Raw genomic sequence first — 15,400 nt, 5'->3', positions numbered from 1 at the left:
ACTCCTGGGAGTGGTATATGGAAGGTTTGTTCCTGCACAGCAAGGGGACTCTAGCTTCTCCAGCCCTCCCCTTCTCCTCCCCACCACTGCCATGTCTCCTCCATGGCTTTGGAGGAGGGGCCCAGCCCCCTCTGCCCTTGCTGGGTAAATTGTGGATCCTACCTGGGTGTTCGTGGGATTTGCGAGTGCTTTCAGCCCTTGCACTGTTTTGGGAGATGTTGGCTAAGGAACTGTTTGGTCCTGCTCCTGCCCCCTTTGTGTGAGGTGGAGCCCCAAGATTGAGCCAGTGCAAGGAGCTCATGTACCCCTGGTGAGGCCTGTCTCCTAGAAGGGCACTGGCTGGGTCGCCACTCTCCAAGCTTCATTTTGCTGCTGTCCTGGGGGCTCTAAAAAAAGGGAACACTGTGTCATGCCTGTGCTTACTGTACTGTTGGAGTCTTCTTGTTACAGTACCTTTTGGTACCTTTCTTGGATCCTCGATCTTCAATGGCATTTCAGTGACATCAACATTTGAAGTTGGAACCTGTTAGTTTACACCTGCTTTTACCCAAAACAAAGGCAGGCTCCAACTTCCTTTCCACCAAGCCCCGTGCAGAGACACAGCGAATAGGCAACAGAGAGGTGAGGGTTCTCCCTGGCTCAGACCCAGTGCTCTCGGCGTGGCCTGTGGACTGGCAGCCTGAAACCTTCTCCAGATAGGCTCCCTGGTATCAGCTACCTGCCCCACACCTAAAGCTGCTGTCTGCTTATGTTTACTTGTGTGCTACCTGCTGTTCCCATGGCCCTGGCCTCCCTGCCTATGCCTCAGACCATCCACACTAGTCCCTCTGCTGGGATATGGCACCTCTTCCTCCTTGGAGTCTCTGTGGCACATCCCATGAACCAACAGCAGCTTGGCACCTCACTGCCCAACTTCCTGCAGGCAGCACAGCCTGCCTGGCCCAGGCCTGCTCCTGGGTTGGCCATGGGGATGAGCCTGTCAGCTGTTTCCTGCTATGGAGGAGCAGAGGTGAATCCCATGAGCTGCCTTGGTGCTCTGGGCATGGCTGACTCTGGGTGGGCTTTACTCAACTGCAGTTCCTTTTTGAGGGCTGCTGGACACATTCAAGTTTCTGCCCCACCCTCAAATCCCTCCAGAAGCCAATGGAGACCACGGAACGCACAAGTGACACCTTTATTCTCACGACATGGTGACACAGTGACTTGAGACACAGCAGCGGCAGGTACACTGAGGGCTGATCACTAGGGGTGGCACCAGGCCTGACAGCGACTGGGGGCTTGTGCGAGCTGCCTGCTGTACCCACTGCCCCACTGTCAGAAAACAGACCCAACCTGCACGTCAGTCTCTTCCTGCAGACACCCAACGATCAGCCCTGATCCCCTTCTGGGGGCTGCTAAGCTATGCAGGTTTCCTTTGCCTATGGCTCACTTGGACTTTCAAAGTCAGGAGCACACACAGCACTTCCAGGTTGAAGAGCACCCATGAGCCTCCAATTTCACGTCTGCAGTGGCCTCTCGGGTTGCTCTCAAGCCCTGGCTGAGAACATGCTGCCAATGCAGCCCTGCATGAGCCTCAACCTGGAGTCACCATCATCAAACTGTCCCCCAGGCTGTCCCCAGCTGCCCTGCTGCAGCCCTTCATGGACAGTCCGATACCCCCACTGGGGAAGGTGACTCTCATCAACCACTCTGGCAGTGACTAGAAGGAAACCACCATTGGTCTGTGCTGGGTGCTCTGGACCGTGATCCCCTTGCCTTGGAAGCCCTGGGTACTGGTTGTGCAGTTTACTGGGTCACAGGTGGACGACAAGGTTGTGTTCCTAGTGAGAGGAAGCGAGTGAATGCAGCATGCATTGGTGTGCCTGGCTTAGCGGCCAGTAAGAACAAGCACATGCTCTGTGCAGGGCAGTGAAGTTGCTGTGACATCCCGTTACTCCTGCTCTGACCGGGAGGGGCAGAGATGGCTGCTGTTTGTGGACATAGGCAGCCTGGCCCATGGAAAGCTTGGGAAGGGCGGGGAACCCCTCAAGCGGGTGCCAGGTGATATGCTGGGACAGGGTTGAATTGTGAGTGGGATTCTCTGGCATGAATCCAACTTTGCCTCTCCTGGAGCTACAGGCATGGCACCTCCTGTGGCCTTGAGGGTGGCAGTTCCCTCCCAGGCCTACCTTCAGGTATGTGCAAGTGGTCAGACTGGGAAGGCTGCACATTTGGGTCTCAGTTCTCTGCTATAGAAAGGGCACCTAGCCAGACAGCCCCATCTGGAGAGAGCTGAGATTTGAATGCATTTGTCTTCTAGGCTCTTTGAGGCTGGCCCCGGCAGTGTTGGTTCGGGTGTGGCAGGCTGGCTAGGGTTCTGAGGCCAGGCACTCTCTCTCAAGGGCTCCCATCTGTACTGGGCAAGCTCTAGGGCTGAGATTCCCTCCAGAAGGCCTCAGATACCTGGAGCAGGTGGCCCGTGGGGACAGCAGAGGAATGCTCAGGGATAGATGCATTATTTCTGGTTTCTCAAAAGCCATATGCAAGCTTCCTTCGCACCCTCTGCTTGCACCTACTGACCACACTCTGCTGGGCACTTTCTTGCATAGCTGCAAGCTCCCTTTCTCTCAGTCCCAGGCACTGGCCACCCTCCCTCCACTGGTGGGCCTGTTGGGGTCATGAACTGTGTGAACAGATGCACACATGAGCAGATATGTGCACAAGCATGTGTGCCCATAAGCCTGTGCATGTCTGTGAGCATGTGTGCTCATGAACGTGAGTCTTTGAGTGCCCACGAGTGTCTAGGAATATGAGTTCATTCATTTGTGTGAGTCTGGGAGCATGTGTGAATCTGTGTGTGTCCAAGAGTGTATGTGAGTGTGTGTCTGGGAGCATGTGTGTCCATGTGCATGTATGTGTCCAGGAGCATGTGTGAGTCCGTGAGACTGTAATTCCATATGTTGAGTTCTGGAACATGTATGTGAATCCAGGAGCATTAGTAAGTGCATGAGTGCATGAGTCAGACTGTGTGAGCCCGTGTTTGGGTCCTGCATTATGTGTGGATCCAGGAGTGTGAGTAAGTGAGCCTGTGTGTGAGTCTGGGTATGAGTCCTGGAGCATAAGTGAGTGCATGAGCATGTGTGAGTCCAGGAATGAGCCTGTGAGTGAGTCCTAGAGCATGCATGTCTCTGTAGCCTGCCCCACCTGGGGCAGGAACTGTGCTGGGTTTGGGGTTGCCTTAGTGCACTGCCTCATCAGTGTGTTAATACAACTGTGGCTCTGAGGTTGGGAGGCTCTGACAGGCTGTGGCACTCTTCCCATCTGTGGTCCTGATCCCAGTGAGAGCTGGGTGGCTGGTGTGGTTGGGGAGGTCTGGAGCTCCTGGGCTCCAGGCTGGGAGGCGGGTTAGAAAGGTGAGTGGGTCTGGGGCACACCTGGGGTAGGAGAGAAGTGTGCTGGGACCCTCTGTAGCGCCCCCTGAGGTCCCCGAGGTCCCTGAGGTCCGAGTCAGCCCAGGCGAGACAGGAATGTAGAAGTGTGAGGGCAGAACCCGGCCTGAGGGAGCCCAGGCCGGGGCTACTTGCCCCCCTGCACCTTCTGGTCGTAGGTGCCCGCGTGCTTGTAGCCCGGCACGTAGCCCGACTCATCCACCAGGTCCACACGGCCAGCCTTGCCCTTCCCCCGGCCCGATGGGTCGAAGCGCTCCTTGTGGGAACCCGTGAACCGGGAGGTATCTGTGAGCCGAGACACGGTAGGCGAGGACACGGCTTTCTGCGGGGACACACAGGTCAGGGGTATGAGGCTTAACCTGACTCCTGCCCACCCTGGAGCATCCTGTAGGTACTGCACCCACTCACCGTCACTCCTGAGATGATGGGGGACTTGCCCTCCACCAGCCTGTGCACCTCACGAACGGCCTCCTCGCCACTCTTGTCCTTGAATCTCTTCTTGGAAAGCTCCTCTAGCGCTTCCTTGAACTGCTCAAAGGTGATGGTCCGGCTGCCTTTGCTCCTGGGAGGGAGAGAAGGGCAGGGGAAGAGTTGGGGTGTTCCCACCCCACCCCCCACTGCAGCCCAGAAGCTGGAGGTCACAGGGTGGCGGGTGGCCCCACCCCAGCCCCAGGCCCTGTTTACACCCAACAGGCTGTTGCCAGGGGCAACGGCCAAGCTTACAAACTGAAAAAGGGTTACAGGCGCATCCCTGGTGGGAACTAGGGTGCTGAATGCAGCCTCCCAAGGCCTGGATGACCTGGAGAGCTGGGACCAACTGCCCTCCTTTAACACCCCCTGAAGGGAGAGCTTGAGGCCCCCAAGATGAGAAGTCCAGTACTTTCCCAAGGTACTAGACCAGCCACACCCTGGAGCGTCCCCACCCCAGGTGCCATAGCTATGTTTCCTGCACCTTGTCTTAGAGGAATACAGGGGAGGTTCAGAGGAGGGGGAAAGGGGGATCCCAGCGTGGGAGCCAGACATGGCCAAGCAAGAAAGGAGGCAGGCACCATATGGTACATAGGCCAGCATCCGTGCAGGGACCGCACCCTGCCGGGTATACACTAGGACCCACATAGCGTGACCTGTCAGGAAGGGACAAATCAGGGCCACGGCGGGCTTTAGGATATGGTGGCTCTGGGCACCACATGTAGCACGTAGTCCTTGCTGACTCCCACTGCTCTGCCAGGACACAGTGTCCACCCTCTGGCCCCCATGGTCCTCACCCTGTCCTGGCCGTCAAAGGCATGTCTGTCCCCTATTCATGGCCCTGCTGGGCTGGCATGTGGGTGCCAGGCCTGATGCAGTCTGGCACCAGGCACCACCAGCCTGAGTCACAGTGGGTCAGAGTTGCATTCAGTGACGTGATGCCCCACAGACCCCGGCTGCCTGTGCACCTGCCAGGCTGTCCCCGGATCCCCAGAGCAAGGGGGCGGGGGCGGGGGCAAGTGTGCGCCTGGCCGGGCTGTCTCCTCCATGAGCCGGGTCCCTCAGACAAGTCCTGGTCAGATCTGCTTGGCTCTGTAGGGTTCTCCTAGGGACTGGGTCTGGCACGAGATGCCAGGGTGGGGTCCTGGGGTCCCCAGTGCCTCCTGTGGGCCTGGACTGGGTGGCCTAACACTGATAACCGTTCTCTGGGGCCCCTGGGAGCCAGAGGCAGGAGTGGGTTGCAGTATTAAGCCAACTTGCCACAGTGCTACTGTGACTAATCTCGGGGGCTTGTGGAGGTTTTGACCTGCAGTCCAGGGTCTCCCGACTTCTTGTCTGCTGAGCCCCCGGGGCACAGATACTACTCTAGCTGGGGCTCAGGGCCACCACCTGCCCAGTCCTGCCTGTGAACCCTGCTATGTGGAGCTTCAGAGCACACACAGCTGATGACACAACCCACAGCCTGGGCCCTGGCTTGGAGCCCTGACCTGAGGCAAGGATCCCAAAATGCTACTATTGGAAGGGGCGGGAACAGGCGACGTACCCACTCGCCCCTCTGCTCCTCGTGGGCTTTGATGGGTTCCACCAGGGTCTTGTAGTTCCCATCATGCCACACTTGGTGGAGACCGCAGTCCCTATTCTCGTCCCCAGCCCCGCCCCCAGAAGAGCCAGGCCTGCAGGCAGTTCCTCCTGGCATTTCTGGGGGAAATGCTGCTTGGACTGGGTCTGCGGGGGTCCCCGGAGCCCCTCGGCCTCTTCCTGGTGCAGCTGCAAAGCCTGTTTGAGATTCACTGTAGCAACGGCACAACAAACAGCGCTGCCATGACAACTGCCTCACAAAGGCCGCCCCCGCCCCGCCCAGCCACCAAGAGCTGCCAACGGTGCCTCCCTGGGTCCAGTGGCTACTCGGACCCGCTGGCCTAGCTCTGCACAAACAGAGGCCCCACTCTACCCAGACCAGCAGCCACACCCACAGTGGCAACTGCCCTGGGCGTGTGTCCGTGTGTGTGGTGCCTATACATGCATGGATTCAGGTGAATGCATACCCACTCACGTGGACTTTGTGATCTGTGTAGATGCCTGCTCATGTATGCCTTACACACGTCAGTTCGTGTGTATATCCTACTCATGTGTGCCGTGTGCATCTCTGCCCACAGCTCATGTGAACATGCCTGCTCACATGTACCTGTGTGTATGTGTCAGCTTGTGTGCACATGCCCACTCGTATGTGCCTTGTCTGCCTATGTGTACAGGTCTGTTCCTGTGCCTTGTGCATCCGTTAGCCTGCGTGAACATGTCTTCCCACATGTGTCTGTGTATCTACATGTCTTATGTGCACATGCCTGCTCAGGTGTCTTCATATCTACACATGTTGGGTCATTCACGTGCCTGCTCACATGTGTACACACATCAACTTATGTACTGCACACATATCAACTTATGGACTAATGCCCACTTACACATACCTATGAAGATTTCTCCAAACGTTAGAGCTCATGTATGCACATGCTTACATGCACACTGCATATTTTATGTTGTATACATGACTGCTCACATGTCTCCACTTGTGTGGACACAGGTACATGTCTTGTTCACTCATGCATTGTGTGTCTTCCCACATGTGGGCTCTTGTACTCATGTATTTGTGCCATATCTGCTCAGGTGAGCTGAGTATATGCCTGCTCATGTGTGCCTTGTGTGTATCTGGATATACGCCTGTGGTATATATCTAAACACATGTGAACATATTTGCACAAGGGAATTTTCAGCCGAAAGGATTGAGATTAGCATGTTGACTTCAGTGTGGATCACCAATTGCTCACATCTGGATGTGGCTTCATGAAAACCAACTTCAGTGTCGCCCACGTTACTCACCCACATCAAGGGCGAGGCTCCAGCCGTCTGCCCTGTCCCTTCATGCTCAGTTGGCATGTGAGCACACATGGATGCCTCCTCCTGCCTCCCAAACCTTTCTGGGCCTGCCAAGGGCACAGCTCTGGACCCTTTACTTGGGACCTGCCCCCACCAACACAGGTACTAAGGTCAAGGGAGGAGGACCAGCAGCTGAAGCATCTTCCTGGGACCCACAGCCCAGTTTCATGTGGCCTTGGAGGTGCAAACCCTTTCATTCACCCCCCAGCTTTCCTCTCTTCCAGGCTGCCTCCCTTGCATCCTGTGGGCCTGGGCACTGGATAGATGGCATTCAGCTGGGTCCTGGTCTGATGCGGGCATGACACCTCCAGCCTCTGTACGGATGCCACACACACACATATGTGTGTTTATACACACATATGCACACACACTCAGGGTGGTAAGTGTTGGGTCAGGACTTCAAATGCTGACCCTGGGATGACCCCAGCATTGACCCCATCCTCCACATTGGCCTCATCCCCATGCTAACCCCATGCCATGCTGACCATATCCCCCCTCTATACCGTGAGCTGAACTGTTGGGGAAAGACCAGGGAGGAACTGTAGGTCCCAACCTATGAGGCAGGAGGCAAGACCCAGACGAGTACCTCATTGTTTAGGAGAGAACATGTGAGCAAGCACTTGGCATATGTGTGCACACATACAGTGCCATACCAAGCACACAGGCACAAGTACTCCCAGGAAGCACAACCATGGAGCATATGCACAGGAATATACATGTATATGAAATGTGCCTGCATGGCAGAAAGGACATGACATGCCAATATTAGCACATAATGTATACACACCAGGTGACACAGTAATTGTTACATATGGGATCACTTGGAATATATACTGGTTTGAACATGGCATGTATACAGGTAAAAGCTCTCACATGTACAAGGCATGAGCCTGGGACAGGCTCCAGGGTCATACAATGATGCCACAGCCCCCAATCATGCTCTGCCATGTGAATTATCTGCCCCCTACACACCCTGAGCTTTAGTGTCCCCGATTGGAGACCCATGCCACCCACACACAGGAGATTCAGGTTAGATTTATGGACCTTGCTCTAAAAGGGGTGACTTCACCCCTGGCACAGGGCCTGACTGAGACCCAGCCCTCACAAGGACTTCCCCGTTGGGCCCTGATTCCCAACCTTGAAGCCAACCAGCACCCAGGGTGGCACTCACTTGATCTTGCTGAAGACGATGTCCACGTCGGTGACTGTGACGTTCTTGCCATCAATGACCTGACAGTCCCGGCACAGTTTGGACCAGTTCTTCCCATGCATCTCCCTGCCAGTGGCCCTGGTGTCCCCATGCACCGCGAACCGCCGAAAGGCCTCCTCCAAGGCGCTCAGCTCCGCCGAGGCCGCCCCTTCACCAGCGCCCTCTGACTCCAGCGATAGTCGTTTGGCTGCCTTGTCCTTGGCAGGCTCCCCTGGGGACTTGGGGGGTGTCCTGTTGGCAGCCTTGGACTTGGTGTCGGCCATGTTGCTGTGGAAGGGAGGTGAGGTCACCTACTAGGCCTGCCTGAGTCCCCCAGACCAAGTAGGATGGAGAGGGAGTAGAAGTGGGGCCTCAGACCCCGGGTGCATGGGATAGGACTGCAGGGGGAGAGGTGTGCATGTGTGCTTGTGGGAACTGTGTGCATGTAGGTTCTATGTACATGTGGGCTCTGTGTGCTTGTGGGGACTGTGCGTGCAGGAACTGCATGCACCTAGGACTGTGTGCACATGAGAGCTGCATGTTGGGGGCCCTACATAGGCTGGGCTGCCCAAAGGTCCACTCTGCCTCCTGCAGTTCGCTCGTGTGATGCTCAGCCATGGGACACCCAGCCCCTGCAGATCCCCTTCCAGTATAATGTTGGAGGATAACAGGACACATGTCCAGGCATTCTGTGGATCAGCACATCCAGGGGCCTCTCCTGCGGGAACAAGTCCAAGCGCCCCCAGGGTCAACTGATATGTCTCGGTCCCCACAGGGAAGCAGCACATCCAGCCCCCCTCCCAGAGGTTGTGCAGTGGCCATGGAGGAGGATGGGATGATTCCTCTCTTAATCCACCCTCCCACTCACATCTCTCCTGCCACATAGCAGGATCCACAGCGACCCCTGAATATGAGGGCAGACCTTCTCCAGCAGAGGCTCACTTTCTCCCAGTCCCTGGAGGGTCAGGGAGGAACCGAGAGAAAGAGCAGCAGCCTGGGGGGAAGCCCCAGGCAGCCCAAATCCCCAGCAGCTATGGGGTACAGAGAAGAGAGGCATGGCTTAGCAGAACGGCCTCTTGGGCGGGTACACCTGTTATCAGTGACCCCATTTCTCAGAAACAGGAGCTAGCTTGGCTGCCCCAGGAGCTGCTGAGGCATCAGGAAGTATGGGCTTGCTCTGGGGCTCCGAGCCTCTTGGGGGTATTTGGTACTCCACACAGATGGATGGCTCCATGCTGGGGTGTTGTGTACCCCAGTTCCACTCATGGATGCAGTCAGTGCAGCCTGTTAGAGCCCTGAACTTCCCAGGTCCCCAAGCAGGGGACTGGCACAGATGGGAGGGGTGCAGGAGCCGAGTCCTCCCATACACACTGTGATGGGGGAGTGGAAGTGGCAGGAAACAGAAGGATCTCTTTCCCTGTCCATTGGGTGCCCGAGGCTGAGCCAGTGGAAACATTGCAGCCAGGAAGCATCAGGTGCAGGAAGCTCCGTCCACCCCAAGGGTCACCCTCTGCTGGACACAGGGACACCCAGCAAGAAGCAAGGGGGCAGGTCCAGGTGAGATGATGCTACTTAAGAAGCAGGTGGGCTGGGCCCAGAGAGATAGCACAGCGGCATTTGCCTTGCAAGCAGCCGATCCAGGACCTAAGGTGGTTGGTTCGAATCCCGGTGTCCCATATGGTCCCTCGTGCCTGCCAGGAGCTATTTCTGAGCAGACAGCCAGGAGTAACCCCTGAGCACTGCCAGGTGTGACCCCCCCAAAAAAAAAAAAAAAGAAGCAGGTGGGCTGGTGGCAACAGGACCTCACAGTGGCTGTGTCAGAAAGGGAAGACCGTGCTCTGGACACAGCCTACACTGCAGGTGTGCAGCCCTGTTCCAGGTGAGTGTCATGTGCTCCCAGATGTGTACCAGGTGCTCCTAAGGAGTGTCAGGGTGTCAGGTAAGTTTCAGGAGCTCCCTGGTGCTCCCAGGTGAATACCAGTTACTCCCAAGGGAGTGCCAGGTGCTCCCAGGTAAGTTTCAGGTGCTCCCAGTGGGTGCAGGGGTGCACCAGCATGGGAAATTGGGGCAGCAGTGCTCTCAGCAAGCTGAACACGTAAGCCCCACCTCAGTGGCTGGTTCTCAAGGAGGGAAAGGGTGTGGGGAACCAAGGGCAGGTGTACAGGCAGGCAGAGGGTGAGCTGGGCAGGAGGGCCTGGCTGCCCGGGGTCAGAGGACAGTTATAGCAGTGGGTGTGGTGCTGGATGACCTGGCTGGCATTTCCTGAGGCAGAGACAGGTCAGGGGTGAAATTTCAGACCCACGGAGGGACCCAGGTCACTGTGCCTAAGGCTTCCTGGGCTCTGGGGTGACAATGTGGAGGGCACCCTCAGAACTGAGGTCTGATGCTAACCTCCTCAGCAGTCTCCATCCACCAGCAGACAGACGAGCTTGGGACACACAGAACATCACGCTGGGGGAGGCTAACGGCATGGTCAGATGTGCCTGTGGCTGATGTGTGTGAGCTGACGTGTGTGAGTTGACATGACTTGTGCATGTGAGATAGATGTGTTAATACATGTGCCCATGGACACGTGTCTTTAAGATGACTTATGTTCCCAGGGCACGTGTGTCTGTTTACAGGTGTGCCTGTGTGCTGTGAGCAGGCCTGTCACTGGATGATGGAAGTGCCAGCCTGGGGGGGGCGCAGGTTGGGGGCAGGACAGGGCCAGAAAGCCAGGCTTGAGACTGCCTGCAGCCACCTCACACTCCAAATACAGTTTTAGTTGAGTCAGGTCATACCAGGAAGTGCGAGACCCCAACAGGGAGCTTGAGGACTTGGAGCCACCCTACCCCACAGCCTGCCAAGAGCAGCCTTCTTGCTTCCTTGTGTTCTCAGAGAGTCAGTGAGGAGCCCACAGTCAGGCCCAAATTTCCAGAGCCTTTCACAGCAGAGAGGACATCAGCATGTTCTTGGAAACACAGCCACACCCCAGGCACTGTGTTCTGTGTGTAGAGTGTGACACATGCAGTCAGGCGCTGTGCAGTGTATACCGTGTGTGGCATGTGCAGTTCAGGTGCCATGTGCTGTATATGACACACACAAATTCCTAGAAATAGCATGGTCTAAACATGCTTACACACCTGTATAATGTACTCACATGTGGTACACAAGCATGCAATAATGCCATGTGTGTCATGCATATGTCTGTGTGCAGTTATGGAAATGTACTGACCATACATGTGAATTTACATGTAAATGTAAGCACATGTCCATACACGAAATACATGTGAGAGTGTGAGCTGCACAGGACTCAATAAATATGAGTACACAATGCAGTACATGTATGTATTCATTTACACAGCTGACTGTGATAAATGTTCTTTGCATGTGTGTGTAGATAGCATTGCATGATGCATGGATTTGCCTGTGTACACAGTGAATGTACACACTGGCATCTATATGTGAAAGTATGTGATGTTAGTGTGCAGTGTTGGCATGAGACTACTATAACTGCATGTATGTAGGTATGTGTGGTGCACACTCACACCAGAATTTAGAGCATGCACCTGTAGATCTGAGCATATAACATAGGTGTACTCATGCCTATATTTGTGCCTGAAGATGAGAGTGGAGTGAGATGCACGTTGGCTATGTCTACACAGGCAGATACACCCATAAGTGTGCATACATATCTGCACAAGCCTGTGTCCAACACACTTGTATCTTCATTTAGTGTCATACATGTGGTAGACAGATTCATGAGACATACAAGCCAAGTGCTTACCAGTGCTGTACCATGTGAGCTATGTACATAAGTGTAAATGGGTCTGCATCATGCCTAGATATGTTTGTGGGTGTTGTTATACATGCATTGTGTGCTGTGCCTGTGTCCAGTGCCACGTGCATGTCCCCGTGTAATGTAGCACAAATGAATGTATGCATGAAGAGGTTCAGGCCAACAGTCTGCACATGTGCACATTGGTATCATTATAATGCAGCTCCTGTCAGCAAATTGCGCATCTACTAGTCCACACAACTACATGCATAGGACTATACTAACTCACAGACTAGTAATGTGTACACATGTGACATGTATACAATGTACACACACATGAAGCTATGCTAACCAACATAAAAGGATTAGAAAACAAAATTCAGCAAATTAAATGTAACAAATAGATAAAAGTAAAATTTCTGGAATTAGAAAACAATTATATATTCAAAGGGCCAACAGCATCAGAATTCAGCCAAGATGCACAGAAGAGATGCAAGAACAAAGTCACCATTAGAAGAAATGAAAGCTGAGGCCAGAGTGATAGCATAGACTTAGGGAGTTGGCACACGACCAACCCAGGACAGATCTGGGTTCGATCCCCGACATCCAAAATGGTCCCCTGAGCCTGGAGTAATCCTTTAGTCAGGAGTAACCCCTGAACACCACCAGCTGTGGCCCAAAAACTAGATAATTAAATAAGAAGAAATGAAAGCTGCCAACTACAACATAACCTTGCCCTGAAAGCTGAATATGTAAGACAGCAATTCTCCCTAAAGTCATCAGCATTTAAAAACTTCTACATCAGACTGGAGAGATAGCACAGTGGTAGGGCATTTGCCTTGCATGCAGCCGATCCAGGACAGATAGTAGTTCGAATCCTGGTATCCCATACCTGCCAGGAGCGATTTCTGAGCGCAGAACTAGGAATAACCCCTGAGCGCCACCTAGTATGACCCAACCCCCCCCCCCAAAAAAAAAGTCCATTTTATTTCTGTTTCTGAGCCAGACCCTGTGATACTCAGGAGATCTTATGGGGTTAGAACCTGGGATAGAACTGGGGCCAGCTAGCTACATGCAGGGCGTCTCTGTGTCTCTGCAGTTCCTCGTTTGTAGTTTTAGATCTGATAAAACTTGGGGATGCCTGGGCTGAGAGATAGCTCTGAGGGCTGATCGAGTCTTTGCATGCAGGAGGTGGGATGACCCCACTAAGGGCCCAGGCCAGCAGGAGAGACACCCGCCCCCACATACACACACACACACATATACACACAGAGACTGATGTAGGAGAAGGAGAAGGGGCAATGGGGGGACTTGGGGCACAGGCTGAGGGCAGGGGCAGGAAGGATAGTGAGGAGCAGGCCTGGGGACAGGGCAGGGGTGACAGGAGAAGGGAGCACCCTAGCTCAATATCAGCAGGGCAGTGGTGTATAGGAGACACCGCTCAGGGCTGCTGGCCCAGGCAGGCAAGCCAAGAGCAGCCTGGGGAACATTGCAGGTTCAGCCTAGGACTCAGTGCTACGGAGAATGGCAGGGGCAGGATGGGTCCCAGGTGGGAGCAAGGCCACTGTCTACATGTACGCTGCGGCCTGGGTGAGACAGGACAGAGGGCAGGACCCTGACCCCATTCACTCCCTTGAGCCCTGCCGCAGTCAGCCTTGAGCACCGAGCTAGGAGTCAGCCTTGAGCACCACTGGGTGTGGCCACCAAACCAAAACAAACCAAACAAGCAAGGGCCCTAGAGGAGGGGCTGAGCCAGTTTGGGGGGGAGTGTGAAACCCCCATTGGCAGAGGCATACAGACCTGAATCTCTCAGCGGGGCCCCAGCACAGCCAGTACCAACCTGGCTACAGTAAACGTACATCCGTGTGGCCCCTCCCCAGAACCCCCAAATAAACAGGAGGACAGTCTGCCTTGGCTTCATGGGCTGGCACGGACTCAGACGCTGATGCTGGATCTGGAGGGGCTCCAGTGGCACTGGGCTGGGCAAGTGGGAAGGAACCTTGCCCCCAGGACCTGCCCTGCAGAGCGAGATGCCTAGCACCCAGGTCCCCAGCACCCTCCTGCTGCTTCAGAAGCTTCTCCTATCAGGTTGCTCAGGTTGCAGAGGCGGGGAGCAGACCTGGCTGGGTCCCTCACACTGACTCTGAGGCACATTTACTGTGGCTGCCCCACCAGGCCACTGGGAATGTGATGTGAAGAGGAAGTAACCTGCTAATTAACCAACAGCAACCCTAGCAAGGGGTGCAGGGTCAGCAGCCTCCTGCATCCCACCTCGCTTCTAGCCTCTAATCCTGCCCGTCAGCCCCCAGAGTCCCTCCGGAGCCCCCACTTGTCTTCTGCAGAGCTGGGCCATGGCAGGGCAGAGGGGACTAGGGGGAGGCCAGAGCTGGGGCCCATGCAGCATCTTGACCCCCCAGGCTCGGTAAGGCTCTGAACATCTGGGAGTCTGGCCCCGGGACCAAGGTGTCTGCGCGCGGGGTCGGGCGGTCTGGTGCGGGGTGCCGGATGCGGGGAGCCACCGGCCCAGGCCCCTCCCGGAGGCTGCCCCCCGCAGGCCCATTTACATTTACATAATCGAGCTGCATCCGCTGCGCCCGCCAGCCCGAGGTGCGTGCAAAGACGCCGGCGCCGACCCGGTTACCTCGCCCTCGCGCTCCCACGCACGCACCCGCTGAAGCTTCTAGATGCACCGGGAAGGTGTGACGTCCGTGCCAGGGAGGGGATGACAGCCGGCGCTGTCATCGGTGACGGGCCCGGACAGACAGACCGCCCCCCGGGTCCGGGCTCGAGCGCGGCTCCGAGTGTGGGTCCGAGCGCGGGGACGGTGCAGGGTAGCAGGATCCCCAGGCCGGGCCCGCCCGCAGCGCCGTCCTGGGACGGTGCGCCCCAGCGGGACTCCCAGGCTGGTCTGGACGCAGGTGACAGCCCCGCAGCCCCGGCGACGGGGAAGGAAAGGGAAGGGAAGGGAAGCGCCGCGCCCGCCGGCCCCGCACCAGCCCGCGGCCACTCACCTCCGGGCGGCGGCGGCAGCAGCAACTCCGCCACTGGACCCGCGACCCGCTGCCCCGCCGAGCGCCCGCGCCTCCGCCCGCCCGGCCCGCCGGCCCGCTGGCCCCGCCCTCCCCGCCGAGGATGCCCCGCCCTCCCCGCCCCGCCCCGCGCTCATTGGCGTCCCCTCCCGGAACGCCCAGCCCCCAGGAACGGGCTCCGCCCCACTTGTCCCGGCCCGCAAGCTCATTGGTGGCCTCTGATTCTCCCCGCCCCTTATGACCACGCCCCCTCTGGATCCGCCCCGCCCTAGGCCACCCACTTTGCGGGTTCATTGGCTGCTCCCGGCCGGCCGCGAGCGCTCATTAGTCTCCCAAACAGGCCCCGCCCTCCCGGCGCCCGGCGGGCCTGCGCCTCTGCCTTATAAGGCCACTGCGCCTCAGCTGCACCGCGGCGCGCCCGCACCTGCCGAGTGGGGGGACGACCCTGGCGGCCCCTGAGGAAAAAGAGAGGAGACGCCGCGAAGCAAGGGTCGCCTCCGTCGCGCGCCGCCCGCCCCGGCCCGGCCTCGGAGTGGGTTGGGGTCCGACTCTGACGCAGACGGGCGGCGGGAAGGGGCGCGGCAACCGCTCTCCAGAG

The 15,400-nt window shown here is 56.7% G+C and overlaps 1 protein-coding gene across 1 annotated transcript; it reads right to left on the bottom strand.

The window, feature by feature from the left end:
* Positions 1-3,408: 3,408 nt before the first annotated feature.
* TPPP (tubulin polymerization promoting protein) lies at positions 3,409-14,880 on the bottom strand. Its single transcript, XM_049767944.1, has 4 exons — positions 14,785-14,880; positions 7,999-8,304; positions 3,837-3,990; positions 3,409-3,750 (listed from the first exon to the last, which is right to left on the bottom strand). The coding sequence occupies exons 2-4, from the start codon at positions 8,298-8,300 to the stop codon at positions 3,556-3,558; spliced, it is 651 nt and encodes a 216-aa protein (XP_049623901.1). The 5' UTR covers positions 8,301-8,304; positions 14,785-14,880; the 3' UTR covers positions 3,409-3,555.
* Positions 14,881-15,400: the final 520 nt, after the last annotated feature.

Source organism: Suncus etruscus, chromosome 2, assembly GCF_024139225.1.
Source record: "Suncus etruscus isolate mSunEtr1 chromosome 2, mSunEtr1.pri.cur, whole genome shotgun sequence".
NCBI lineage: Eukaryota > Metazoa > Chordata > Mammalia > Eulipotyphla > Soricidae > Suncus > Suncus etruscus.
Note: the sequence above shows the minus strand (reverse complement) of the source record. Positions and strands in the feature narration are given on the sequence as shown.